This window comes from Caretta caretta, chromosome 11 (genome assembly GCF_965140235.1).
Source record: "Caretta caretta isolate rCarCar2 chromosome 11, rCarCar1.hap1, whole genome shotgun sequence".
Lineage (NCBI taxonomy): Eukaryota > Metazoa > Chordata > Testudines > Cheloniidae > Caretta > Caretta caretta.
The window spans coordinates 59580195-59608048 of NC_134216.1; the positions used below are offsets into that span (position 1 = coordinate 59580195).

The following is a 27854-nucleotide window of genomic DNA, read 5'->3' on the forward strand; positions in this document are numbered from 1 at the left end:
AACAGTTGAGAATAGGCCATTTCCACCCTGATTGAATTGGCCTTGTTAGCACGGGCCCCCCCACTTGGTAGGGCAACTCCCATCTTTTCATGTGCTGTAATATATATACTGCTTACTGTATTTTTTCACTCCATGCTTCCGATGAAGTGGGTTTTAGCCCACGAAAACTTACGCCCAAATAACTTTGTTAGTCTCTAAGGTGCCACAAGGACTCCTCGTTGTTTTTATCTTACACAAGATAATCTTCTGAGCCAGCTCAAGTGCTGCAATAAGTAAATGAGAATATGAGTGTGAGATACGGGAGATATTTTTTTTACTACCTCAGTTGCACTGGGTGTTACTGAAAGATCTTCTAAAACGTATTTCAAAGACAAATGTTTTTTCCAGGAGACTTAATTAAAACAGGATAACAAGGATAAAGAATATGTCTCCTCAGAGCTCAGAAAATACATATAACTTCAAATGCCTGGTAAATAGTATATGAAAACCCAAGATGCTCCACACTGCTATTTGGCAAGGTTTCTTTAATGACGCTTGGTCAGAATATCCAGATTTTATACATAAAATAACTCATCTATTCTAACATATCTACAACCCAAAAAACAATTTATCCATAGAGTTGACCATATGGTAAGGTAGAACGTTCTAATTCACAGCTCAGAAAACAGTAATCATTTCTTAAACTCAGTTATATAGGAAGGCTAAGTTGTGCTTTTCTTAATGAAAAAACATGAACTTTTTGGGAGATGGAGAGTTTAAGGAAGCTCTTTGTGGGGTGTTGGCAGGGCTGCTATGGGCATGTCAACAGCTGGGAGTGGGGAACAGGCATCTATTTCCATTCTCCTTACGTTACCCCTGTGGGGAGTCAGGGGCTCCTCTTAGCGTAGGCCCATGGGAGTTACAAATTTTGCCAACAAATATCTAAATAAATTGTTCCCTTAAAAGCACAGAGGGTTTAAATCTTCCCCAATGTCTTTCAGGAAGAGAGAGACTGGTAGGCTGCTATCAGCACCACTAGAAAAAGATTGTGATAATTTCCTGTTTACATCAATGACGGTGTAATAAGAAAATACAATGGCTTTTATTTTACACAATTTTTGACAATTTTTCGTAAATAAGTGGAAGAACATCAAGATAGAAACAAATACTACATATAACGGCTGTTACAGTGTCACTGAGTAAAAATTACAAAATTTCAGACCTGGATTTATTTTTTAAATTTGATGTTATGAATACATTATATGATTAGAGCAGCAAATGTCCCAATTTATATATCAACAGAACATTGTCATACATTAAATAATTTAATATTTTCTCCATTTATGCTGTTTTCAACAATAATTAAATTGTTCTACTGTATGGATTAGGGAGGTGGTAGAATCTCCTTCCTTAGAGGTTTTTAAGGTCAGGCTTGACAAAGCCCTGGCTGGGATGATTTAACTGGGAATTGGTCCTGCTTCGAGCAGGGGGTTGGACTAGATGACCTTCAGGGGTCCCTTCCAACCCTGATATTCTATGATTCTATGATTTAGTTTATAGACTATATATATATTTGTCTTCCATTTTTTACTCTGTTTTTGAATATGAAGACAAGTTGATTGCTCTTAACTAATTCTTTTTTAAGAGACACACCACATGTTAATATCCCACGTGTGTTGTAATAAGAAAATTTGCTGTGACTTGCTGCCAGATTTAACATTTATATATTTAAACTCAAGGTTTTTACTACAAGGTGTGAAGGATGTTTCAGTGGCTGCTTTGGTCCAGATTTTAAACTTACTAAATTATCCATTCTGTGAAATGTCTGCCAATGTGGAAGTTGGAACACTGGACTATAAAACACATACAGCCTCTTCTCTGCAACATAGCATTGTGTAAGGGGTCGATTCTGATCTCAGTTGTGTAGCAGCATGTTGCCTTGTGCCTTGAAAATCCAAAAGCAAGACAAATATAGTAAAAGATTTCAACAAATATTAACTTTGGCGAGAGGTTGAAATAACTGGATTTGTACAGCTTCCACAAAAGATCTTTCCTTGTGAATATAAAAATCATAGCTACCAAGGAAAGGAAGTCAGTGGAAATAATTTTCTTTGGTAAACACTGTTGCAAATGATGCCCTAAAACAGAAGAAAAATGTAAACACAATCATGGACCACCTTTTAACAAAAAGAAAAGGAGGACTTGTGGCACGTTTGGAGACTAACAAATTTATTTAAGCATAAGCTTTTGTGAGCTTTTCATCAGATGCATTCAGATGAAGTGAGCTGTAGCTCACGAAAGCTTATGCTCAAATAAATTTGTTAGTCTCTAAGGGTATGTCTACACTACGAAATTAGGTCGAATTTATAGACGTCGGTTTTTTAGAAATCGGTTTTATATATTCGAGTGTGTGTGTCCCCACAGAAAATGCTCTAAGTGCATTAACTCGGCGGAGCGCTTCCACAGTACCGAGGCAAGCGTCGACTTCCGGAGCGTTGCACTGTGGGTAGCTATCCCACAGTTCCCGCAGTCTCCGCTGCCCATTGGAATTCTGGGTTGAGATCCCAATGCCTGATGGGGCTAAAACATTGTCGCGGGTGGTTCTGGGTACATGTCGTCAGGCCCCCGTTCCCTCCCTCCCTCCGTGAAAGCAGCAGCAGACAATCATTTCGCGCCTTTTTTCCTGAGTTACCTGTGCAGACGCCATACCACGGCAAGCATGGAGCCCGCTCAGGTAACCGTCACCCTATGTCTCCTGGGTGCTGGCAGACGCGGTACGGCATTGCTACACAGTAGCAGCAACCCCTTGCCTTGTGGCAGCAGACGGTACAGTACGACTGGTAGCCATCATTGTCATGTCTGAGGTGCTCCTGGTCGCCTCTGTGAGGTCGATCAGGAGCGCCTGGGCAGACATTTGGAGTGTCATTTGGACTAAATTTGGAGTGACTTGAGCAGGTCATTCTCTTTAGTCCTGCAGTCAGTCCTATTGAACCGTCTTATGGTGAGCAGGCAGGCGATACGGACTGCTAGCAGTCGTACTGTACCATCTTCTGCCGAGCAGCCATGAGATGTGGATGGCATGCAGTCCTTCTGCACCGTCTGCTGCCAGCCAAAGATGTAAAAGATAGATGGAGTGGATCAAAACAAGAAATAGACCAGATTTGTTTTGTACTCATTTGCTTCCCCCCTCCCCTGTCTAGGGGACTCATTCTTCTAGATCACACTGCAGTCACTTACAGAGAAGGTGCAGCGAGGTAAATCTAGCCATGTATCAATCAGAGGCCAGGCTAACCTTCTTGTTCCAATAAGGACAATAACTTAGGTGCACCATTTCTTATTGGAACCCTCCGTGAAGTCCTGCCTGAAATACTCCTTGATGTAAAGCCACCCCCTTTGTTGATTTTAGCTCCCTGAAGCCAACCCTGCAAGCGCCCCTCCCAGCGTCAGAGCAATGGCAAACAATCGGGCATCTGAGAGTGCTGTCCAGAGCAGTCACAATGGAGCACTCTGATGGGGCTAAAACATTGTCGCGGGTGGTTCTGGGTACGTGTCGTCAGGCCCCCGTTCCCTCCCTCCCTCCGTGAAAGCAAAGGCAGACAATCATTTCGCGCCTTTTTTCCTGAGTTACCTGTGCAGACGCCATACCACGGCAAGCATGGAGCCAGCTCAGGTAACCGTCACCCTATGTCTCCTGGGTGCTGGCAGACGCGGTACGGCTTTGCTGCACAGTAGCAGCAACCCATTGCCTTCTGGCAGCAGACGGTGCAATACGATTGGTAGTCGTCCTCGTCGTGTCCGAGGTGCTCCTGGCCACATCGGCTGGGAGCGCCTGGGCAGACATGGGCGCAGGGACTAAATTTGGAGTGACTTGACCAGGTCATTCTCTTTAGTCCTGCAGTCAGTCCTATTGAACCGTCTTATGGTGAGCGGGCAGGCGATACGGACTGCTAGCAGTCGTACTGTACCATCTTCTGCCAGGCAGGCAAGAGATGAGGATTGCTAGCAGTCGTATTGTACCATCTTATGCCAGGCAGGCAAGAGATGAAGATGGCTAGCAGCCATACTGTACCATCTTCTGCCGAGCAGCCATGAGATGTGGATGGCATGCAGTCCTTCTCCACCGTCTGCTGCCAGCCAAAGATGTAAAAGATAGATGGAGTGGGTCAGAACAAGAAATAGACCAGATTTGTTTTGTACTCATTTGCCTCCTCCCCTGTCTAGATCACACTGCAGTCACTCACAGAGAAGGTGCAGCGAGGTAAATCTAGCCATGTATCAATCAGAGGCCAGGCTAACCTCCTTGTTCCAATAACAACGATAACTTAGGTGCACCATTTCTTATTGGAACCCTCCGTGCAGTCCTGCCTGAAATACTCCTTGATGTACAGGCACACCCTTTGTTGATTTTAGCTCCCTGAAGCCAACCCTGTAAGCCGTGTCGTCAGTCGCCCCTCCCTCCGTCAGAGCAACGGCAGACAATCGTTCCGCGCCTTTTTTCTGTGCGGACGCCATACCAAGGCAAGCATGGAGGCCGCTCAGCTCACTTTGGCAATTAGGAGCACATTAACCACCACACGCATTATCCAGCAGTATATGCAGCACCAGAACATGGCAACGCGATACCGGGCGAGGAGGCGACGTCAGCGCAGTCCCGTGAGTGATCAGGACATGGACACAGATTTCTCTGAAAGCATGGGCCCTGACAATGCATGCATCATGATGCTAATGGGGCAGGTTCATGCTGTGGAACGCCGATTCTGGGCTCGGGAAACAAGCACAGACTGGTGGGACCGCATAGTGTTGCAGGTCTGGGACGATTCCCAGTGGCTGCGAAACTTTCGCATGCGTAGGGGCACTTTCATGGAACTTTGTGACTTGCTTTCCCCTGCCCTGAAGCGCATGAATACCAAGATGAGAGCAGCCCTCACAGTTGAGAAGCGAGTGGCGATAGCCCTGTGGAAGCTTGCAACACCAGACAGCTACCGGTCAGTTGGGAATTAATTTGGAGTGGGCAAATCTACTGTGGGGGCTGCTGTGATGCAAGTAGCCCACGCAATCAAAGATCTGCTGATATCAAGGGTAGTGACCCTGGGAAATGTGCAGGTCATAGTGGATGGCTTTGCTGCAATGGGATTCCCTAACTGTGGTGGGGCCATAGACGGAACCCATATCCCTATCTTGGCACCGGAGCACCAAGCCGCCGAGTACATAAACTGCAAGGGGTACTTTTCGATAGTGCTGCAAGCTCTGGTGGATCACAAGGGACGTTTCACCAACATCAACGTGGGATGGCCGGGAAAGGTGCATGATGCTCGCATCTTCAGGAACTCTGGTCTGTTTCAAAAGCTGCAGGAAGGGACTTTATTCCCAGACCAGAAAATAACTGTTGGGGATGTTGAAATGCCTATATGTATCCTTGGGGACCCAGCCTACCCCTTAATGCCATGGCTCATGAAGCCGTACACAGGCAGCCTGGACAGTAGTCAGGAGCGATTCTCTGCTCCTTGAAGTCTTTAAACCACAATTTGAGGACTTCAATAGCTCAGACATAGGTGAGAGGTTTTTCGCAGGAGTGGGTGGTTGAGATTCTGTGGCCTGCGTTGTGCAGGAGGTCGGACTAGATGATCATAATGGTCCCTTCTGACCTTAGTATCTATGAATCTATGAACTACAGGCTGAGCAAGTGCAGAATGGTGGTAGAATGTGCATTTGGACGTTTAAAGGCGCGCTGGCGCAGTTTACTGACTCGCTTAGACCTCAGCGAAACCAATATTCCCACTGTTATTACTGCTTGCTGTGTGCTCCACAATATCTGTGAGAGTAAGGGGGAGACGTTTATGGCGGGGTGGGAGGTTGAGGCAAATCGCCTAGCTGCTGGTTACGCGCAGCCAGACACCAGGGCGGTTAGAAGAGCACAGGAGGGCGCGGTACGCATCAGAGAAGCTTTGAAAACCAGTTTCATGACTGGCCAGGCTACGGTGTGAAAGTTCTGTTTGTTTCTCCTTGATGAAACCCCCCGCCCCTTGGTTCACTCTACTTCCCTGTAAGCTAACCACCCTCCCCTCCTCCCTTTAATCATTGCTTGCAGAGGCAATAAAGTCATTGCTGCTTCACAGTCATGCATTCGTTATTCATTCATCACACAAACAGGGAGATGACTACCAAGGTATCCCAGGAGGGGTGGTGGAGGAGGGAAGGAAAATGCCACACAGCACTTTAAGCACAGCACTTTAAAAGTTTACAACTTTAAAATTTATTGAATGACAGCCTTCTTTTTTTTGGGCAATCCTCTGTGGTGGAGTGGCTGGTTGGCCGGAGGCCCCCCCACCGCGTTCTTGGGCGTCTGGGTGTGGAGACTATGGAACTTGGGGAGGAGGGCAGTTGGTTACAGAGGGGCAGCAGTGGCAGTCTGTGCTCCAGCTGCCTTTGCTGCAGCTCAACCATACACTGGAGCATACTGGTTTGGTCCTGCAGCAGCCTCAGCATTGAATCCTGCCTCCTCTCATCACGCTGCCGCCACATTTGAGCTTCAGCCCTGTCTTCAGCCCGCCACTTACTCTCTTCAGCCCTCCACCTCTCCTCCCGGTCATTTTGTGCTTTCCTGCACTCTGACATTATTTGCCTCCACGCATTCGTCTGTGCTCTGTCAGTGTGGGAGGACAGCATGAGCTCGGAGAACATTTCATCGCAAGTGCGTTTTTTTTTCTTTCTAAGCTTCACTAGCCTCTGGGAAGGAGAAGATCCTGTGATCATTGAAACACATGCAGCTGGTGGAGAAAAACAAAGGGACAGCGGTATTTAAAAAGACACATTTTATAAAACAGTCGCTACACTCTTTCAGGGTAAACCTTGCTGTTAACATTACATACATAGCACATGTGCTTTCGTTACAAGGTCGCATTTTGCCTCCTCCCACCGCGTGACTACCCCCTCAACCTTCTCCCCTCCCTGTGGCTAACAGCGGGGAACATTTCTGTTTAGCCACAGGCAAACAGCCCAGCAGGAATGGGCTCCTCTGAGTGTCCCCTGAAGAAAAGCACTCTATTTCAACCAGGTGACCATGAATTATATCTCACTCTCCTGAGGATAACACAGAGAGATAAAGAACGGATTTTGGTTGAATGCCAGCAAACATACACTGCAATGCTTTGTTCTACAGTGATTCCCGAGTACGTGTTACTGGCCTGGAGTGGTAAAGTGTCCTACCATGAAGGACGAAATAATTCTGCCCTCCCCAGAAACCTTTTGCAAAGGCTTTAGGACTACATCTAGGAGAACCGCAAATGCCAGGGCAAAGTAATCCTTTCACATGCTTGCTTTTAAACCATGTATAGCATTTTAAAAGGTACACTCACCAGAGGTCCCTTCTCCGCCTGCTGGGTCCAGGAGGAAGCCTTGGGTGGGTTCGGGGGGTGCTGGCTCCAGGTCTAGGGTGAGAAACAGTTCCTGGCTGTCGGGAAAACCGGTTTCTCCGCTTGCTTGCTGTGAGCTATCTACAACCTCCTCCTCATCATCATCTTCTTCGTCCCCAAAACCTACTTCCGTATTGCCTCCATCTCCATTGAAGGAGTCAAACAACACGGCTGGGGTAGTGGTGGCTGAACCCCCTAAAATGGCATGCAGCTCATCATAGAAGCGGCATGTTTGGGGCTCTGACCCAGAGCGGCTGTTCGCCTCTCTGGTTTTCTGGTAGGCTTGCCTCAGCTCCTTCAGTTTCACGCGGCACTGCTTCGGGTCCCTGTTATGGCCTCTGTCCTTCATGCCCTGGGAGATTTTCAGAAAGGTTTTGGCATTTCAAAAACTGGAACGGAGTTCTGATAGCACGGATTCCTCTCCCCAAACAGCGATCAGATCCCGTACCTCCCGTTCGGTCCATGCTGGAGCTCTTTTGCAATTCTGGGACTCCATCATGGTCACCTGTGCTGATGAGCTCTGCATGGTCACCTGCAGCTTGCCACGCTGGCCAAACAGGAAATGAGATTCAAAAGTTCGCGGTTCTTTTCCTGTCTACCTGGCCAGTGCATCTGAGTTGAGAGTGCTGTCCAGAGCGGTCAGAATGGAGCACTCTGGGATAGCTCCTGGAGGCCAATACCATCGAATTGTGTCCACAGTACCCCAAATTCGAGCCGGCAACGTCAATTTAAGCGCTAATCCACTTGTCAGGGGTGGAGTAAGGAAATCGATTTTAAGAGCCCTTTAAGTCGAAATAAAGGGCTTCATTGTGTGGACGGGTGCAGGTTTAAATCGATTGAACGCTGCTAAATTCGACCTAAAGTCCTAGTGTAGACCAGGGCTAAGGTGCCACATGTACTCCTTTTCTTTTTGTGAATACAGACTAACACGCTGCTCCTCTGACACCTTTTAACAGTAAGCTCAGACAACAGAATGATTTGCTAAGGAAAGTTGCTGAATTGTCATTATTGAGATACCACTTGAGATTAAAGCTAAAGAGGGAACAAACATGTGTGCTGTAGAAATTTGACCACTGTCCTGCATTGATTCAGTGGAATGGACTGCATGACTTGAGATTCTTTCCAACCCTAATATTTATAATGAACTCTGGTTTTCTGCACTTACACTTGATGCACCCACATGGCTCGTGGCTACTTACATTAATCCTTTTTGGTTAGATCAACAGGCTAATTATTCAAAAGTTTAGACCTTTACACTGAAATGTGCTGACATTTATTTTCCTGAATACCTATAAATAGCACCTTCTTTTTGAGATTTATTTATGTATGCATTTAGAGTTACAGTTTCTCACTGTTATGAATACAATAAATTATTATTTACCCTGTTAACTATTTTGGTTCTGTAATGCTATAAAGTGAGCTTAATTGTGCTATAGCTCCTGTATCATCAAAAGAATTGTTGGCTAAAAGTTCCAAATACTAAATATTTACTAGCAGTGATGTTAGCAAGATCCTATTTTGTTATTCGGATCCTAGGCTGAGTTTGCAGAGCTGGGACTGGTAATAGATATAACTTTTTAAATTGTAAACGGGTCTGAAAACCATTTAATAATAAATCTAAAGTTCTGCAGTGTTAATTGTTTCAGAATTTTTTTAATTACTGCACTTCAGGGTTTGGGTACCAAGAAATCATGGGCGTTAAAGTGTAATCAGCTTAACACTGCATGTAAAACTCACTCATGGTACTAAATCATTAGCTTGCTTGTATACCAAAATTAAATTCAATAGTGAAGATAGATTCCAAGTTCACAGAGGCTTTTCTGCCTGCTGCCAGAAGAGATGGAAGTAGTGAAAATCCTAAAAAGGTCCACATGTAGTGGACAGTGTGTAGTACTTTATAGTCAGACAGCACCTTCAGCAAAATGGATACGTACCCCAGAGAATACTGTAGCAAAGGACAGAGACCAAGACACAGGCCATGCATTTGCCCCAGCCCATGGTGATAATAGCCCTCAAGCTGGTGTGTGGGGTTTTTGGAATAAAGGAAAGCACAAGCTTTGGAATGTTTTTTCTGCATGAGAAATAGCTCTGATTATATGGATTGTTACGAGTAAATGCAAATATGTTATCTGTATTTTAAACTGTAGTCAATTAATAGTGGTAGGTCCATATGTTTATAGCCATTTAATCAACATTCTGAAAATGCATCTTATGAACAGCAGAAAGAAGAAATATTCCAGTTGCCCTTTAGCCATAGAGTTTGGCAGTCTCATAGTGCCTCATTCATCCTTGCTGTGGGGTCTGTCAAAGTCAGATTCAGGACTCATATAATTTGTCAGACCACTCTGTTTATTAGCAAAGCACTTTGCCAATGCACCCAGATATATGTGAGCCCCCTGCAAAAGCTCAATCTAACTTATTTATACAGAAGCCAAAGCCAATTTAACATAGGAGACAAAAGGAAGCAGAAACTGACAAATATACATACATATCTTATTTGCATGCTAACGTTTACCAATCTCTAGCTCAGTAGGAGCTCTAAGTTAATTAGTTTGAGGACCCATTGTCTCACACTCCTTAATGTTTCTCTTCCTGACAAATATATTTCAACAAACTCTTCAAGCAGCATTTCTTTAATGAATTACAATTTCAATATAATTCATTCTACTTTCACAGGTCCAACAGCTATAATGTCTTTATGTAGCTTGAACTGATGCAAAGTGAAATTGAAATATTTAAATGAAGAATAAAACCAAAATGAAAAAGCAACAACAAAAATATTAAAATAAATCCAGTACAGGTCAATATCATGGTCTGTCCCCAGTTATCCGCCACCTTTACCTACCTCATGCTACCAACAGCACAGTGTGTCAATTACTTCAAAGTCAATGGGACTTAAGGTGTGCTTAAATGCTTTCCTGATTCATGGCCTTAGAAATATGAAGGTAAGTGCTGTTATAAAAACCTAGACAGATAGAATAGTGATTTTTTCCTTGCTTATAATGTCCATGGATATAACATCAGACATGGCTATAATGTCAGTGTTATCACTTCCCCTTCTGATCTGCAACCTCAGTTTAGCCTATGATAACAGGGAGTATGCATGTTCACAGCATTACATGAGGAGAGTCACAGTTTTCCTTACCCTGCTTTTCTATGACATTGCTTTAACACCAAATATCATGCAGTGTGCTTTCAGTGTGAGGGTGCTGGCAAGAGAGGGTTTCTTGCAATAATCGTATCATGATACAATACAGGAGTGCAAAAACTTCTGATTTCTATTTCCTGGAGGGAGAGGCTTACATTTGCTAAAATGCCACTTTTCATACAACCCTTCTTATGACAAAGCTTTATTTTCACAGCCCAGTAAATGTCTGTGATCATGGGATTGCAGCTGTACTTTTCAGTGGAGTTTTACACCTCCATATGATATTTTCCCAAGATGATGTTTATACAACAGCTTGTTTTACTAAGGCTCATTGTCTTACTTAATCCTTTCTTAAGCATCTCATGCTCTTGTGTCATTCTCTGTAAAGCAAAACAAGACATGCTATGTAAGGTACAATGTACAAAGTATTTCCACACTGAGCCCCAGGTCCCACTGCCTGGAATACACATGTGGATTGGCTGGTGTGCACTGTTTATTCCAGCTGGGTCCCGTATGAAATTGTGCTTGTGATGACTTGGTTTTAGATGGAAGCATAGAAGGAAACAAGTATTACTCAAGCTAACACTAGCTACAGTATTTTTTGAAATGCTGATGAGTCTTGTGCATCAGACATGTGTATGCCGCCCACCAAACACGCTCTTTGCAGCACAACACGAATACTGTCTAGCAGTGATGTGCCCTTTTGATGTGCATACTTTTGATTTTTTTTTTTTATGCTATGTTGGCCTTAAGGTATGTCGTGAGCTGCCAGTGGTTTATGTTAGTTCTCTTACAGGCTTCAAAGAACCTTTAGAAACTAATCTGCAGGTGCTATTGTGTTTGGTGTACTGTTGAGATTTTATTTTCTGTATCTCATTGTAATTTTGAATCATTATAGAGCACTCCAAGTGCTTTAGCACGCAGGCGTGTATTTATTTAGAGCCAGATCTTGCTTCCATTGAAATCAGTAGGTATATTTCCTCGACTTCAGCAGCGCAGGATCAGGCCCTTAAATGTCATGGGTCAGATGTAAATGGCATAGCTCCATTAATTTCAACCAGCTGAAGGTCTGGCCATACATTATTAGTATTTTATTTTCAAAGACTCTCGGAGGTACACTGAAAATGGGATTGAACCCAATATCTGTAATCTGTGTATAAAGACTGTAATGTAATTTTAGATCCTTCTGGGTAAAAGGTGCCATGTAAACATTTATATGTTTGCCATACAAACTGCAAGAGGCTAATTAATTAAGATGAGCTATTATCAGCAGGAGAAAAAAACTTTTGTAGTGATAATCAAGATGGCCCATTTAGACGGTTTGAGCTGTAGCTCACGAAAGCTCATGCTCAAATAAATTGGTTAGTCTCTAAGGTGCCACAAGTACTCCTTTTCTTTTTAAGAAGGTGTGAGGATACTTAACATGGGGAAATACATTCAATATGTGTAATGACCCAGCCACCCCCAGTCTCTATTCAAACCCAAGTTAATAGTATCTAGTTTGCATATTAATTCAAGCTCAGCAGTTTCTCATTGGAATATAAAGAGAAGGAGTACTTGTGGCACCTTAGAGACTAACAAATTTATTTGAGCCTAAGCTTTCGTGAGCTACAGCTCACTTCATCGGATGCATTCAGTTTTTTCCACTGAATGCATCCGATGAAGTGAGTTGTAGCTCACGAAAGCTTAGGCTCAAATAAATTTGTTAGTCTTTAAGGTGCCACAAGTCCTCCTTTTCTTTTTGCAAATACAGACTAACACGGCTGCTACTCTGAAACCTGTCATTGGAGTCTGTTTTTGAAGCTTTTCTGTTGCAAAATTGCCACCCTTAAGTCTTTTACTGAGTGGCCAGAGAGGTTGAAGTGTTCTCCTACAGGTTTTTGAATGTTATGATTCCTGATGTCAGATTTGTGTCCATTTATTCTTTTGCGTAGAGACTGTCCGGTTTGGCTAATGTTAGCCGCTTACAATTTGTATGGCAACTTCCACTTTTTCTCTATGTATATATATATCTTCTTACTATATGTTCGATTCTATGCATCCGATGAAGTGGGCTGCAGCCCATGAAAGCTTATGCTCTAATAAATTTGTTAGTCTTAAGGTGCCACAAGTACTCCTGTTCTTTTTGCGGATACAGACTAACACGGCTGCTACTCTGAAACCTGTAAACATTTATGTATGTGATATGATTAAGACTGTGAGTTTGTCTTGGAGGTCATGGATTCAGTGACTTTCCAGGACCTCTGGGACTTCTGCAGCAGCCGCTGCTGGACAGTCTCGGGCCATCGCACCGCTCTCCCCCAGCAGCAGCAGGAGTTTGGGTGCGTGTGGGAGGGGGCTCAAGGTTGGTGGTTGGGGCGTGGGAGGGGGATGAGGTCTCTGGGCGGCGCTTACCTTGGGTGGCTCCCTGGAAGCAGCAACGTGTCCTTCCCTCAGCTTCTAGCTCCACAGGCTGCCTCCACGCGCAGGCACTGCCCCTGCAACTCCCATTGGCAGCAGTTCACTGCCAATGGGAGCTGCAGAACCGGTGGTTGGGGTGGGGGCACCACGCAGAGCTAGGAGCTGAGGGAGGGACATGTGCTTCCAGGGAGCTGCAAAGAGCTGGGTAGAGAGCCTGCCAGCACTGCCAAACCCCATCCCCCCAGCACCAGCAGGAGTCCCTAGCCACCTCCCCCGAGCACCCGTGGCACCCCGAGGCCACCTCCTCTCCCCGAGCACCTGCGGTGGCCCCTGGGCCGTCCCCCCACAAGATTTAGTTAGGGGTATATAGTACAAGTCATGGACAGATCACAGGCCATGAATTTTTGTTTACTGCCTGTCACCTGTCCAGGACTTTTACTAAAAATACCCGTGACTAAAACGTAGCCTTAGATATGATACATTTAATAACCTGTTACATTACTTGATAGATATTGCTTACAAGTTGTATTTTATAAAGAGCAGATCATTCTGTTTAAAGATAGTTAACAAATAGAATAAAACTGTTCTGACGATTTCAGAGGTTCTTCATTTTCTGGAAAAGAACTGTAATAGGAGGACTATATTATAATGAGTTTATAGAGGAACAAGGAACAATATGCCCAGTTCTGAATTGCCTAGTTCTGTGTCTTCAGATTTTCAGATAAAGAATAGCAATTGAATTGACAGTTCTTTGCCTTCTTACTAATTTCAGTCTCAACTCAGTACAGCATGAAAGCAAGTGTTTAACTCCATTCCTATTCAAGACAGCTCTTAAGTGCATACTTAACTTGAACTTTAAGCACTTAAAATTAAGCACATGCCTAAGTGCTGTCTTGAATAGGGCTACTCTTATGAATCTGGGTCCATGACTATTTGTAGGATGAAGAAATGAAGTCATTTCATAGCCTCATAGACTTTACATGCAAACAGCTATATTTCCCAGATTTAGTTAAGCAGGCCTGACTCCCGTGACCCAAATTTACTGCTTAGCTAAGTGGGTGCAATTCAATGGTTTCATAAGTTACACCAGTGATGAATGTAGCTCATCAATGTATCCTAGGTTTATGATAACTAATTTTGGTGTTTTGTGGAATGTAAAAATGTTGTTTAATTTTAAATAAAATGCTTATTCATGTTCTAAAACTATTGTGGTATATAATTTTTCCTCCCTACATGCACATAATACACTGATTAGAGATAATTTCAAAATTATTTTATTGTTACTAATAATTACATAGCAAATGCTCCACAATCAGGGATACTAAGAACCAAGTCTGCCTTCACTGTAACCATAGCAATGACTGTCCTAAAAATAAAACGGCTCTCTGCCAGATCAGATGAGATCACTTTACAGATCAAGAATCAGGTTCACAAACCGTAACAGCCACCTGGACCTGAGGATCTCACGTGATTGTAAAATAATACAATAACATGAGAGCTTGTCTCAGCCATACACGCTTAAAAATAGAATTGACAATGGTCAAAGCTGGATTCTTTGTGAAATACAAGCAGAAATCCTCTCTGTGTCTATAGACAGAGAACTATTTCTGCTAATTAAGAAAGGCGTTAATGATTCATTTATTGCTTTGCCAACATTGATTTTACAACTTTACTTCACTCAGTACTAGGGCTATCAAGCGATTAAAAAATTAATCGTGATTAGTCGCGTGATTAAAAAAAATAATCACGATTAATTACGCTGTTAAACAACAATATAATACCATTTATGTTAAATATTTTTGGATGTTTACTACATTTTCAAATATATTAATTTCAATTACAACACAGAATACAAAGTGTACAGTGCTCACTTTATATTTATTACTAATATTTGCACGGTAAAAAACAAAATAATGGTATTTTTCAATTCACTTCATACAGGTATTGTAGTGCACTCTCTTTATCATGAAAGCTGAACTTACAAATGTCCAATTATGTACAAAAAAACTGCATTCAAAAATAAAACAATGTAAAACTTCAGAGCCTACCAAGTCCACTCAGTCCTACTTCTTGGTCAGACAATCACTCAGACAAACAAGGTTGGTTACAATTTGCAGGAGATACTGGTGCATTATACATTTTGCCTTATATACACGTGTTATTCCAGGAGAAGGAGGACAGAGTGGAAGAGATAGGATAGTGTTTAGTTTTAGAAACTGCAAAGGAAAAATACATTAGCTCATATAATCTACAAAAATACACAAACTGCTGAGCAATCATACAAAACAATTAAGAAAGTGATTCAAAAGAAAACTGAGAGCATGAATAAATAATACAGTATGTCAGTCCCTTATGTGTAGATGGTCTTGTATGAACAAAATAGATGATTTGCCAATTTAACATAGATTTTTGCAGAAAGCAATTCTCTGCACTATCCATTCATATCTGTTAGCCTGCAGCCAGATCACCTCAAGCTCTGACCTTAAAAGTCCTCTCCTACTAACCCAGGTTCGGTCTCCATGCTCTTGGATAGAATATATCCAAGGAAGAAAAGTGGATATTGATTCAGTGAATGGCATATTTCCTTTTGATCCAGTGCCGTGGCATGATGCCACAAGCCCTTCTGTACTATTGGTGCTGTCTTTTAGATATTAAACTGAGATCCTAACCACTTCTGGTTAATACATATCTCATAGCATGTTTATGCAAGATAGGATATTAGCTTGGTGTCTGGCCACATTCCAGTTTGAATAATTACATTTTGCCTATCTAATTTCTCCCTGCAGTTTCAATAACATATTGTTCTCAACTATGTATAGTGTTCCTGTGTATTCAGCTGCTGCATTTCAGTGAGGATGAAATGATTCACACTTACAGTGTTTTGTAAAATGCTTCCTGATCTCTCAGGGTGGAAGGTGTATTGTAAAAGTAAAATGTTATCAGGAGTCTATCATTCTAAACCCAGAGTTTTGAGACATTAACTCTGAGTTCTACTCCTGGCTTTGCCACTGACTTGCTGTGTGCAAGTAAAGTCATTTGATATAACTTTTCTGTGTCTTTGTTTCCCCATCTATAAAACAGGAGCAATACCTACTTTACAGGAGTGTTTGAGGATTAATTACTGTTTGTACAACACTCTGAAGCTGTGAATTGCTAGATAACTGTCCAGTATTATTAATTATTGTAAGTGCATTCATAATAAACCAACACCATCCACAGATCTGGAAGACTTTCACACCTTAGCTCTACACCCCAAAAGGGGTTCCTTAGCCAGCACCCCAGAATATTGAATACATATTAATAAAGGTAACAAACTTTTCCAAGCTCCTCCCTCATTCGTGCTCATTATTCCATTGGAAACCAGCTGACTGAGCCCTGGACAATATGCTAGGTGAGATACTGAATGGCTGCTGGACCTCTTCTCCTGCCAGTGGTTCAAGCACATAGAAAAGTATTTGGGTTATTTGTAGTAAGAGCAACTGTAGAAATGTCTATGTCTCTCATATCACTACCGCAGCTCTGTAAATTTATATTACATTTTTATGCATTGTCCTTTAAATATAACTTTTGGGAAGATTTAGGGCTACATTTTCCCCAGAACTGGGCTTCCTTTGTGCCTCTGCCAGCACAATATGGACCTGAATCCTCCAGTGCAGAGGGACTCCGTGGTGGCATACAGACTTCTATGCGGCTCCCCTTCCCTGCAACTGGAGCGGGGCATCGCCAGGATTTCCTTGCATCCCAGTTGCTGCGTAACAGCCTCTTGGAGCCCGCATAATGTGGAGCGGCCTTCGCACTGTTTTAAATTACGCAGGAGGGACTGGATTCAGGCACAACCAGCGACGATGGGAAGCACAAATTTGGCTTTAAAGCTACATGAACATTTGCAGGATGAATGGTGCTTAAGCCACTTTCCAGTGTTTGACGCATGAGTCACTTCCGTCCTACAGGACGCTGCCCGATTTCCAAGCTGTAAAATGTGGGGAGAGTTATAAATTATTATCCCCCATCACCTGCCCTCATGGGGGAGACTAATGTTCATAGCTCTCCCCACATTGTACAAACAGCCGGTAAGAAGCGCTGCGTACGTTACTGCATAAGCCTGAGTATATGAAACAAACCAACTAGTTTGCGCCGGACGATTACCAGAGGTAGAAAAATCGTGGACGTGCCTGACTCGCTCCCAAGTCCCCACCCCGCAGCGAGGGAACAAAGGCAGGGCGGCACCCCGGGGTGACACGACGACTGCTTCTCCGGGGCCGGGGCCGGGGCCGGCACTTTACAGCGAGGCCTGGAGACGAGCCGGAGGGACACCGACAGTCGGCTCTCGGCTGTGGGCTGGGCACCGTCCCGGCAGACCCGCCCCGCTCGGGCGGCGAACGCAGCCGCGCCTCCTCCCTGGGCCCGGCCGGGCTCCGCCACCAGGCTGCACAGGAAGCTGCTGCTGCTGCTGCTGTCGCTGCCCGCCCCTGGCCCCGCCGCCGGGGCCGCGGACCAGCCAGTTTCGCTTTCGCCTTCCGGTCGTCTCAGCTGCTGGAGCCCCGGGACCGCCCGGTGCGCCTTCAGGTGCGTGGCCTCCAGCCTGCCCCGCCTCTCCGGGGCCCCCGCGGGATCCGCGCCCGGACCTGGCCGCGGCGCCGGGGCGGGGGCAGCTCCCGGCTCTCTCTGTCCGGGCCCTGCGCGGTGGGTGGCCGGGCTGGGCTCGGTCGCTGCCTGCCCGAGAGCGGAACAAAGGGCTGGGGCGGTTTCGGACTTCGGCCCTCCGGCTGCCACGGCCGGTCCCGCTGGCTGAGGGGGCCCGTGGTGGTGGTTTGGGGCAGGGGGGATTCACAAGGCGCTGTGAATAAGATCCAGGGCATTTGGATGCGAGTAACTGACGTTAACGCCCTGGTTTGATGTCAGCGGTCATTTAAAAACCCATTTAAAACTGGTGCACGAGGCTGGGTGAAGTCTCTTAAACTTTAAAAGCAGCTTATTTCAGTTTAGTTTAAAATTGATTAGGAGCAACTGAAACTGAGCTAAGAGTGCCCAAGCTAGGGTCTGCATGGCTGCAGTTGAACTAAACTAGAGCAAATTGTAAGCAGCCCTAAGGCCTAAGTGATTCTGATTCATAAAGAACCATGCAAAAGGTTATCAAATCCTTATGGATTTCTTTTTACCTAAGTCTCTAACCTTAGATCCTCTTCCAGGTGCAAGGAAAGTTAAAAACTTCTTTAACAAAACTTGGAAAAGCAACAGACCTAATGGGATAGAGTCGGGTGAGTGAGGCCCCACACAGAGGTTTTGCAATAGTGGTCTCTAGCCCTGCTTCTGTTGCTTACACAATGACAGCAGAGAGGTTGCACAATGTCCTTGCAGCATGTGGCTGGTATGGCAAAGAAACCCAGCAGCACCCTGGTTATATTCCTGTAGAATCATATAGCAGACCTTATGTTGTAGAACTAAGACTTTTTCCAAATAAGAGCTACAGTGATGACGAATATGGGTCCCATTTTTGCTGGTTTGACGATGGCCCTTGTGGTTAGGAAACAACCCTCTATTCATTATGTTCAAGGAACACTGTCAAATCTGACAAGCACAACATTTATTCTACTTTAAAATACCATTGTTTCCCACACTATTTGTCTTATCTTGAAAAACCTTTCAGTTCCCCAATCTAAGGTCTGAGAGGTGACCTTGCGGTAATAAACACTGAGAACACATGCTGCACATATGTCGTGCAGAGTCCTGCTTGCATGCAGGAAAAACAGAGTTCAATGGGTAGAGTTGTAATAATGCAGAAGGATTAGAGACATAGTTAAAATGCTTGGGGTCAGATGGTATATTACAGTTGCGATTGTCACTAGTGAATGACAGGACCCATTTTAGCCAAGGTAGATGCAACCAGAAATACAGGTCTTTGTGTGTGATTTGCTGGCATATCACTGTTACCTGGGTTCAGAAGTTGTTGTGGTAGTTTTATAAACTACCTTAGGTTCTGATTTTTGCACTTAGCTCTGCATGGACTCGGGTCTGGAGTGTGTGGAGTGACTTGGAGGATCAGGGATTAATTAATTCTATGGCGAGAGTGAAACAGCTTCATAAAAGTAAATGAATGTACTGGATTTTCATTGCTGTTTGATTTGAGTGTGGCTCTTCCTGTTCATTCAAGGAACAGGAATGTTATGGCCTGACAAGCAAATATACTTTTTAATCTTTTAATTTTCCCTAGAGAGTCTAGGTTAGAGTGTAACCCATGTGGACAAAAGTCAGGCCAGAATTTTGATAGAAAATGTGTCCTTACCTTAGCATGGTGGTTTCTCACAAAGGCACGTGGGGCCAAACTTTGAATTTCCCTGTTTGTGTTGTAGCCCGAAAGGCAGAGACTTGTATTTAACTGATGATCCTATCATCCCCTTTGGGCTATGCTTCTTCCCCTTCTTTGAGGAGAGAGAAGGGCAGCTGTGCCCTTGTGAGTCACTAGAATCTAGCCCCTTTACCCCAGAGACCATATGACTCCCTCACAGCGGAGTCCCACTGTGCTCTAAGGTCTGTGGGTTTTGGTGTGACTGTGAACTATAATAGCTTTACAACAAGCTGCCTGCCTCAGTCATACACCCCCACTGACACTGGGGCTTTCCCCATTGCCTTTCACAGGTTGAATACATGGAGAGAGAAGAAGTGAGCTATCTAAGGAGGTAGGAAATGACCCTTTGTTTCCACTCTGTTGTGTGTAACAAGGCCACCCATCATGCTTTCCCCGGCCTTTATATTACTGACAGCTGCAGGAGGGGGAGCTCCCTGTAAAATTTTGTGTCTGGGATGCAGAGGGGTGAGGATGAGGGTTGGGGAAGCCCTCCATTTTTCTTCCATAATCGTGTCACCATATTTGGTGGAGGTTCTGAGGTACAACTGTATCGGATGTTGTTGAGTAAGATTTATCCCTTCCAAAGTGACTCCAGATTTCCTAGTAAGTACAATGAAGTAGATGTGGGGTTACATGTGCTTTACAAGCTTTTTACATTGAGCTGCGGTATGCAGATGATCTTAGAGGTGGGAGCAGCAGGTCATGCCTATTGTAACAATCTCCTAGCTTTGGCAAACACACTTGATGATGTAGTCATATAACGCTTTTTTTCCATTCCACTGCTATATCAGGAGGATGTTAAACAAAAGCTACTAAAAGATAGACACTTTAAAATCAGCAGGTCCAGATAACTTGCATTTTAAACAAGAATTTTAAAAGAGTTGGCTGTGGAGCTCGCTGGACCATTAATGCTGATTTTCAATAAGTGTTCGAACTCCAGGGAAATTTCAGAAGGCTGGAAGAAAGCTAATGTTTTGCCAATATTTAAAGGGTGACTGGGAAGATCTGGGTAATTATAGGCCTGTCAGTCTGACATAATCCCATGCAAGATGATGGAGCAGTTGATATGGGACTCAATTAATAAAGAATTAAAGGAGAGTAATAGAATTAATGCGAATCAGCATGGGTTTATGGAATATAGATCCCGTCAAAGTAACTTGGTTTCTTTTTTTATGAGACTACAAGTTTGATTGATAACGGTAATAGTGTTGATGTAATATACTTAGACTTCTTTAAGGCGTTGTCATATCGCATGACATCTTAATTAACAAACTAGAAAGATATAAAATTAACATGGCACACATTATGTGAAGCAGTTGCAAAAAAGTCTGTCATATCAAGGGAGGTTGTAGATCTCTATATTTGGCAATGGTCAAACTGCTGCTGGAATAGTGGGTCCCGTTCTGTGCCCATAATTCAAGAAAGGTGTTGAAAAATTGGAGAAGGTTCAGAGAAGAGGCACAAGAATACAAAAGTTATACAGGAGGTCAGACTAGATCAGGGGTCGACAACCTATGGCACATGTGCCAAAGACGGCACACGAGCTGATGTTTAATGGCACGCTGCTGCCTGCCGAGTCCCAGCCACTGGCCCCGCTCAGCCTGCTGCCGAACCCAGGCTGGGACCCTGGCAGGCAGCAGCGTGCCATTAAAAATCCTGCCTGCCCCGGCCCGCTCTTCTCCACCTGCCCCCCCACCGGGGCAGGGTGAAGAAGCTCCCCCCTCCCCTGCCTCTTCCCCCAGCGTGCTGCGTTCCTGCCCCTCCTCCTCTCCCTCCCTGACTCCGATCAGCTGATGGCCCTTGCAAGGGCTCGCTGCTTGGGGAGGAGGCGGAGAAGAGGTGAGGACAGGGCCTTGGGGAAGGGGGGTGGAATCAGGGCATATCCCCTCCAGCCCCCTGTTGTGAGCTGCTTGGGGCTGGGAGCACCCCCCACGACCCCAACCCACACCCCCAGCCCTCTGCCCTGAACCTTACATCCCCCCACACACACCCCTGCCCTGAGCCCTGCACCCCCCTCACACACACCCAGCCCTCTGCCCTGACCCCTGCACCCCCCCAAGACCCCAGCCCTGACTCCAGTATCCCCCACACATACCCAGCCCCCCACACCCCCTGCCCTGACTCCTGCACCCCACACACATACCCAGCCCCCTCACACCCCATGTCCAGCCTAGGTGAACGGAACCCCAGGTTGGCAGCCGACTGAGCAGGCTGGCGGCGTAAGATCAGCATTTTAACTTAATTTTAAATAAAGCTTCTTGAACATTTTGAAAACCTTGTTTACTGTACAGCCGACAATCATTTAGTTATATAAGATATAGACTTATAGAGAGAGACCGTCTTAAAAATGTTAAAATGTATTACTGGTACGCAAAACCTTAAATTAAAGTGAATAAATGAAGACTCAGCACACCACTTCTGAAAGGTTGCCGACCCCTGGACTAGATCATCACAACAATCCCTTCTGGCCTTGGAATCTATGGGTACAGCTATACTGTGATTTAAAAAAAACCTGTGACACCAAGTTTCAGAGCTCAGGTCAGCTGACTTGGCCTCAGGCTGCAGGGCTAAAAATTGTAATGGAGATGCTGGGGTTGAAGCCCTGGCTCTGAGACCAAGCTGACTTGGGCTCTGAGACTTGGTGCTGCAGGTTTATAATTGCACTATAAATGTACTATGTGAACCTATGAATCACGAATCACCGTCAGACTGCGTGCTAGCTGATTGTTTCAGCAGGGGGCTAGGGATTAAATGAGCCTAGAGACCGAACTTCCCTTCCGTGCCTACGTTGGGCCTTTTTGATCAGGGACAAAGCATCAGGTACTAGAAAGAACAGTCACAGACATCTCTGTCATCAGCCAGTCACATTGGCCCTGATCCTGCAATGAGCTCTATGTGACAGGAATCCACCTGCATGAAGCTCTCAAGAGAGTGAGGGGCATAGTTTGAATAGGAAATAGAGTTGCAGTATCTGATCTGAAATAGAGTTCATGGCCTTGGACAACAAAGACCCTATACACAGTGAGAGGCTCAGACAGTACAGGGAGATGACATAGCCCTATAAGCAGGTCTGACATATTATTTTAAATAATCCTGGGAAGACTGGGGAAGTCCCTGATGACTGGAAGAAAGGAAACGTTGTACCAGAATTTAAACAGGGTGAACAGGATGACCTGGGTAACTAGAGGCCTGTCAGACTGACATCAATCCTGGGCAAGATAATGGAGCAGCTGATATGGGACTCTATTAGTAGAGAATAAAAGGAGGGTAATGTAATTAATGCCAATCACCCTGGGTTTATGGAAAATAGATACTGTCAGACTAATTTTTTTTATGAGATTATAAGTTTGGTTGATAAAGGTAATAGGGTTGATGTAATAGACTTCTGTAAGGCATTTGATTTGATACTACACCCCATTTTGATTGAAAAACTAGAACTATATAAAATTAACATGGCACATATTAAATGGATTAACTCGGGTGGGCAAACTACGGCCCGTGAGCCGGATCCAGCCCACCAGCCATTTTAATCCAGTCCTCAAGCTCCCGCTGGGGAGCAGGGTCTGTGGCTTGCCTCGCTCTGGTGCTCCAGCCGGGAGCAGTGTTGGGGGCTGCTCCATGCAGCTCCCGGATTCAGAGTTGGGGGCTGCTCCACACGCCTCCTGGAAGCAGCAGCATGTCTCTTCTCCGGCTCCTACACATAGGGGCAGCCAGGGGACTGCGCACTGCCCCCACCCCAAGCACCACCCCCGCAGCTCACATTGGCCAGGAACAGCAGCCAATGGGAGCTGCAGGGGTGGCGCCTGTGGATGGGGCAGCGTGCAGAGCTGCCTGGCTGCGCCTCCACATAGGAGCCGGAGAAGGGACATGCCGTTGTTTCCAGTAGACGCTTGAGGTAAGCTCTGCCCTGAGCCTGCACCCCTGAGTCTCTCCATGTGCCCCAGCCCTGATCCCCCTCCTGCCCTCTGAACCCCTCGATCCCAGCCTGGAGCACCCTTCTCCACCCCAAACCTCTCATCTCCAGCACCACCCCCGAGCCCTCACCCCCGCCACCTTACTCCCCCTCCCCAGCCCAGAGCCCCATCCCGCATCCTGAACTCCTCATTTCTGACCCCACCCCAGAGCCCGCACCCCCATCCAGAGCCTTCACCTCTTCCCGCACCCCATTTCCGGTTTTGTGAGCATTCATGGCCCACCATACAATTTCTATTCCCAGATGTGGCCCTCAGGCCAAAAAGTTTGCCCACCCCTGGATTAACTGATAGGTCTCAAAATGTAATTGTAAATGGTAAATCACCATTGAGCTGGTACGTTCCTAGTGGGGTCCTGCAGGAATCAGTTCTGTGGCCTATGCTTTTTAACATTTTTATCAATGATAAAAAAACCTAGAAAACACAAAATCATCACTGATAACATTTGCAGATGATACAAAAATCGGGGGCATGGTAAATAAGGAAGAGGACAGGTCATGGATACAAAGCGATCGGGATTGTTTGGTAATCTGGTTCCTCTTTTGTGATATCATCTTCGCAGTAGATGTTTAATTTATATATAAATTAAATCAGCTTGAAGTACTAATCTGCAGTTTTGTATGATGAGCACATGACAGACATTCTAGTAAATGTGGGAGTTCATGATGTAGAAATAGCGTAAAAAGCCATCTAAAGCAAATCTCAGTGGAAGTATATGAATAATCCTTTTGCATGTTTGAAATCTGAGCTCTGTTGGGAAGTACCTTTTTAGTAAGCTTCACAAATATGTGTAGGTTAGGATCTTTCAAAAGAGCCTAAGGGAACTAAACTCCCAGATCCCCTTGAAATTAAACAGGAGTTGGATGCCAGATTCCCTTAGGCTCTTTTGAAAATCCCACTTTTAGCTGTTAAGAACTGTGTCTTTCAGAGGCAGGTACCATTGGTGCCAGCACCCCCTTGGCTGCTCTTTTTTTTTTTTTTTTTTTTAAACACAATCACTCTGTTTCCTCCTTCCTCTATGGAATTCCCACAATTTTTTGGTTTTGGTTTGAAGAATAAAAACCTGTTAAACCTTTTTCCCCGACAGAAAACTGTGCAAATCACTTTCTGGTGTATTGGGTGGGGGGATTCCTCAGCCCTCATCGAGACCTGAAGATGCCCCATCTCCCATGCCAACCCCTAAAAAACATTAGGTGTGGGTGGATGTTTATTTATGAGTAGGTATGTCTGGGTGTGTGTTTGTGTGTGTGTGTTTATAAAAATTAGAGCTGGTCAAAAATGCAAATTTTTGCCCCAAAATCCTGGTTTTTGTCAAAAAAAAATTGGATATTCAAATTTGTTCAACTAGTTATAATAAAAAAAATTATCCCACACATTTGAAAGAGTTCTGTTGAGAGGAAGTGTCAGCTTCCACTGAAATACAAGCATTTATAGACTTGTGTGTTGATTACTGGCCTAGGAGATCACCTATTTTCTACCTGTGCCACTGTGGTAGAGGCAGCCCTAGGGTTAATTTTCTCACCGCATTGTCAGCAGACAGAAATGAAACAGCTTGTGTTTCATTTCTCTGGGTTCCTAAATGGTGGATGTGATGAGGAAAAGTGTTGTATTGTGGTCTCTCCATTGTAGCTTTCAATATGCAGAAACATTAAAGCATACCAGAGGCTTTGCAGTCAAGTGTTGGGGTTTCCTGGTGTTGTACCGTAGTGGAAATACTGTGGCTGTATATTTTCCCTACATGTTTACTTCTAGTGCAGTGTACGTATACAATGCTCTTATGAATACATGAAGTACTGAGTGCTGATTTTCAGAGCAGTGGTTCCCAAGCTTTTTACTAAGGTAACCCACCAGTTGCATTCTGTCTTTTTTGGGGACCTGCCATTACTGCTGCCCCCCTTCTCAGCCCTCCAGTCCCTTGCTCCCCGCTTTTCAGCTCTCTGCTCCCCTCTTCCCTCCCTTCTCAGCCCAAGTTCTCTGCTCAGCTCCACCCAGCCCACTTGCTCTTACTCTCCCAGCCTTGGGCCCTCTCTCCCTGGAGCTGGGCCATGATAGCTACCAGGCTCGCTGGCTCAGGCTGCTTCCTCCGTGCAGCTGCCCAGATCCTGCTCCCCACACCTCTGCCTGCTGTCCAGTGGAAGCGGGATCTGGGCAGCAGCAGCGCTGAGGAAGTGGCCAGAGCTAGCGAGAGGACAGTTAGCACACTGTCCCTGCCCTGCATGTGCCCGGAAGGTGCTTCCTCTGTGCTGCCACCAGGATCCAGCTCCCCAGGCCACGGTCTGCTGCCCAGGGGAAGTGAGAGGGGTGAGGAAGGCACCTCTGGAGCACGTGCGGGGCAAGGAGAGGTTGCTGACTACCAGTTTGCTGGCTCCGGCTGCTGCCCAAATCCCACTCCCCAGCCTGCTGCCCAGGAAAAGTCAGAGATGGGGGAGAGGGGATTTCCGGGAAATGCAGAATCCACCAGGACCAGGGGTGGGCAAACTTTTTGGCTCGAGGGCCACATTGGGGAATAGAAATTGTATGGCCATGAATGCTCACAAAATTGGAAATGGGGAGTGGGTGTGGTCTCTGGGGTGGGGCCAGAAATTAGGAATTCAGGGTGCAGGCTGAGGTGGGGGAGTGGAGAGTGGGGGCAGAAGGCGGGCTCTGGGGCAGTGCTGGGGATGAATTTGGGGTGTAGGAGGTTGCTCCAGGCTGGGATCAAGGGGTTCAGAGGGCAGGAGGGGGATCAGGGCTGGGGTTGGGGTGCGGGAAGGGATGCAGGCTCCTGCTGGGGGTGCGGGCTCTGGGGTGGGGTTGGGAGTGCAGGAGGGTGCTCTGGGCTGAGATCGAGGGGTTTGAAGGGTGGGAGGGGGATCAGGGCTGGGGCAGGGGCGCGCAGAGAGGCTCAGGGGTACAGGCTTAGGGCAGTGCTTACCTCAAGCCGCTCCTGGAAGCAACGGCATGTCCCTTCTCCAGCTCCTATGTGGAGTCATGGCCAGGCGGCTTTGCACGCTGTCCTGTCTGCAGGCGCCACCCCTGCAGCTCCCATTGGCTGCAGTTCCCAGCCAGTGGGTGTTGCGGAGGCAGCTACTGGGGTGGGGGCAGCATGCAGAGCGGAGCCTCCCGGCTTCCCCTACGCGTAGGAGCCAGAGGGTAGACATGCCGCTGCTTCCAGGAGCCATGTGAAGCGGCCCTCGATTCTGCTCCCCGGCTGGAGCGCCAGAGCTGCTGCTTCCGGGAGCTGTGTGGAGCAGCTCCAAACCCTGCTTCCCAGCTGAAGCGCCAAAGTGCCAGGGTGGGGCAAGCCCCAGACCCCGCTCTCCAGCAAGAGCTTGAGGGCCAGATTAAAATGTCTGGTGGGCCGGATGCAGCCTGCGGGCCATAGTTTGCCCACCCCTGACCTAGACCCTTCCTGTGACCCACCGGTAGATAAGGACCCACTGTTCGGGAAACACTGTTTTAGAGAGTCTGAGCACTTAGCACTCTCATTGATTTCTGTTGCAGTTCAGTGCTGAAACCTCAGGCTTTGTTGGGGATTGGAAACTTGATTATAAATAATTTAGATCTCATCTACACTGCAAAATGGAGTTGTGTTTTAGCTTTGTTGTAACTGGATCTCCCAACAGGTGTTTGGCCTTGTCTCTGCTAGTTTTTCTCCTCCAATTTCCTATTGCTGCTTCCACAGGTTGGCTCTATCGTGCAGACAAGGTGCCTGCAACCAATGCCATTGTAATCCTTATGTTGTCTAGACCTGTGCTCCTTAGGGTTGGTGACACACCAGCAGCTCTTCCTGTTGTTGCTACCACCCCTGCTCGGGACATTGGAAGTCTGAGGTTATAAAAAGTCAAATGGAGACACAGTCTTTGGCTCTACAGAAAATATGGGTCATTGTGTACAGTGGAACATATAGCTGAATGAGACCTTGCACTGGGAACTTGATTAGTTCTTTGTAGTGGTTTGGCTTGTGGGTTTAATGGGCCTTTATTTTTATTCATGTATGAGATGTGAGGCACAGGTGTTTACATGAAAGAGATGTATTGTTTTTAACAAGGGTCTGCAAGGGAAGAAAATTGCTTCCAGCTGGGTTTCTCTGATCTACTTTGAACTGGCTGGAAGCAGTATATATTATCTGTTCACCATTTCTGGAGCCATGACTTCCAAAGTCTGTGGCAAAGGACTGAAAAGCACAGCAGCAGCTTTAAACATGATAGGTAGAATTCTCAAAAGCCGTTAGGTGCCTAAGTCACTTAAGTCCGACTGACTTTCACTTCAGAGAAAAGTACATTGGAAAATAGCTATCTACCTAGCTACGTACATGGTAAAGGAGTACCTCACAAACACTGATGCATTTACTCTCACCCTATTCTTGTGGGGTAGGAAAGGCCTATTACCCCATTTAATAGATGGGGAACTGAGACAGTGGGTGACTAAGACACTTGGCCAAGAGCTGTGTGGCAGGAACAGGAAGGAGAAACCCTGGTCTCCAGAAACTCAGCCCAGTTCCTTAACCAAATACTATTCTTACACTCTGAATATTCAAGACATCTTTGAAAATGGTGAGGCATTAACAGGTTAAAGAAAAGTAAATGCATGCTATTAAAAATGCAGCACAAGGCCCA

The 27854-nt window shown here is 45.6% G+C and overlaps 2 protein-coding genes across 5 annotated transcripts in view; one reads left to right on the forward strand and one right to left on the reverse strand.

Moving 5' to 3' along the window:
* Positions 1-6163: 6163 nt before the first annotated feature.
* On the reverse strand, positions 6164-8053 carry LOC125644868 (uncharacterized). The gene is made up of 2 exons (XM_048869490.2): positions 7335-8053; positions 6164-6746 (listed from the first exon to the last, which is right to left on the reverse strand). Exons 1-2 carry the CDS (start codon positions 7738-7740, stop codon positions 6226-6228), a joined length of 927 nt encoding a protein of 308 aa, XP_048725447.2. The 5' UTR covers positions 7741-8053; the 3' UTR covers positions 6164-6225.
* An 8558-nt stretch (positions 8054-16611) lies between these two features.
* CFLAR (CASP8 and FADD like apoptosis regulator) overlaps positions 16612-27854 on the forward strand; it is a 34966-nt gene continuing 23723 nt past the window's right edge. For 2 of the 4 annotated variants that reach the window (XM_048869302.2, XM_048869303.2), the window contains exons 1-2: positions 16612-17505; positions 19576-19616. The gene's annotated coding sequence lies outside the window, so the exon portion shown is untranslated. The remainder of the gene's footprint in view (positions 17506-19575; positions 19617-27854) is intronic. The other 2 variants (XM_048869299.2, XM_048869300.2) reach the window with 1 other exon arrangement.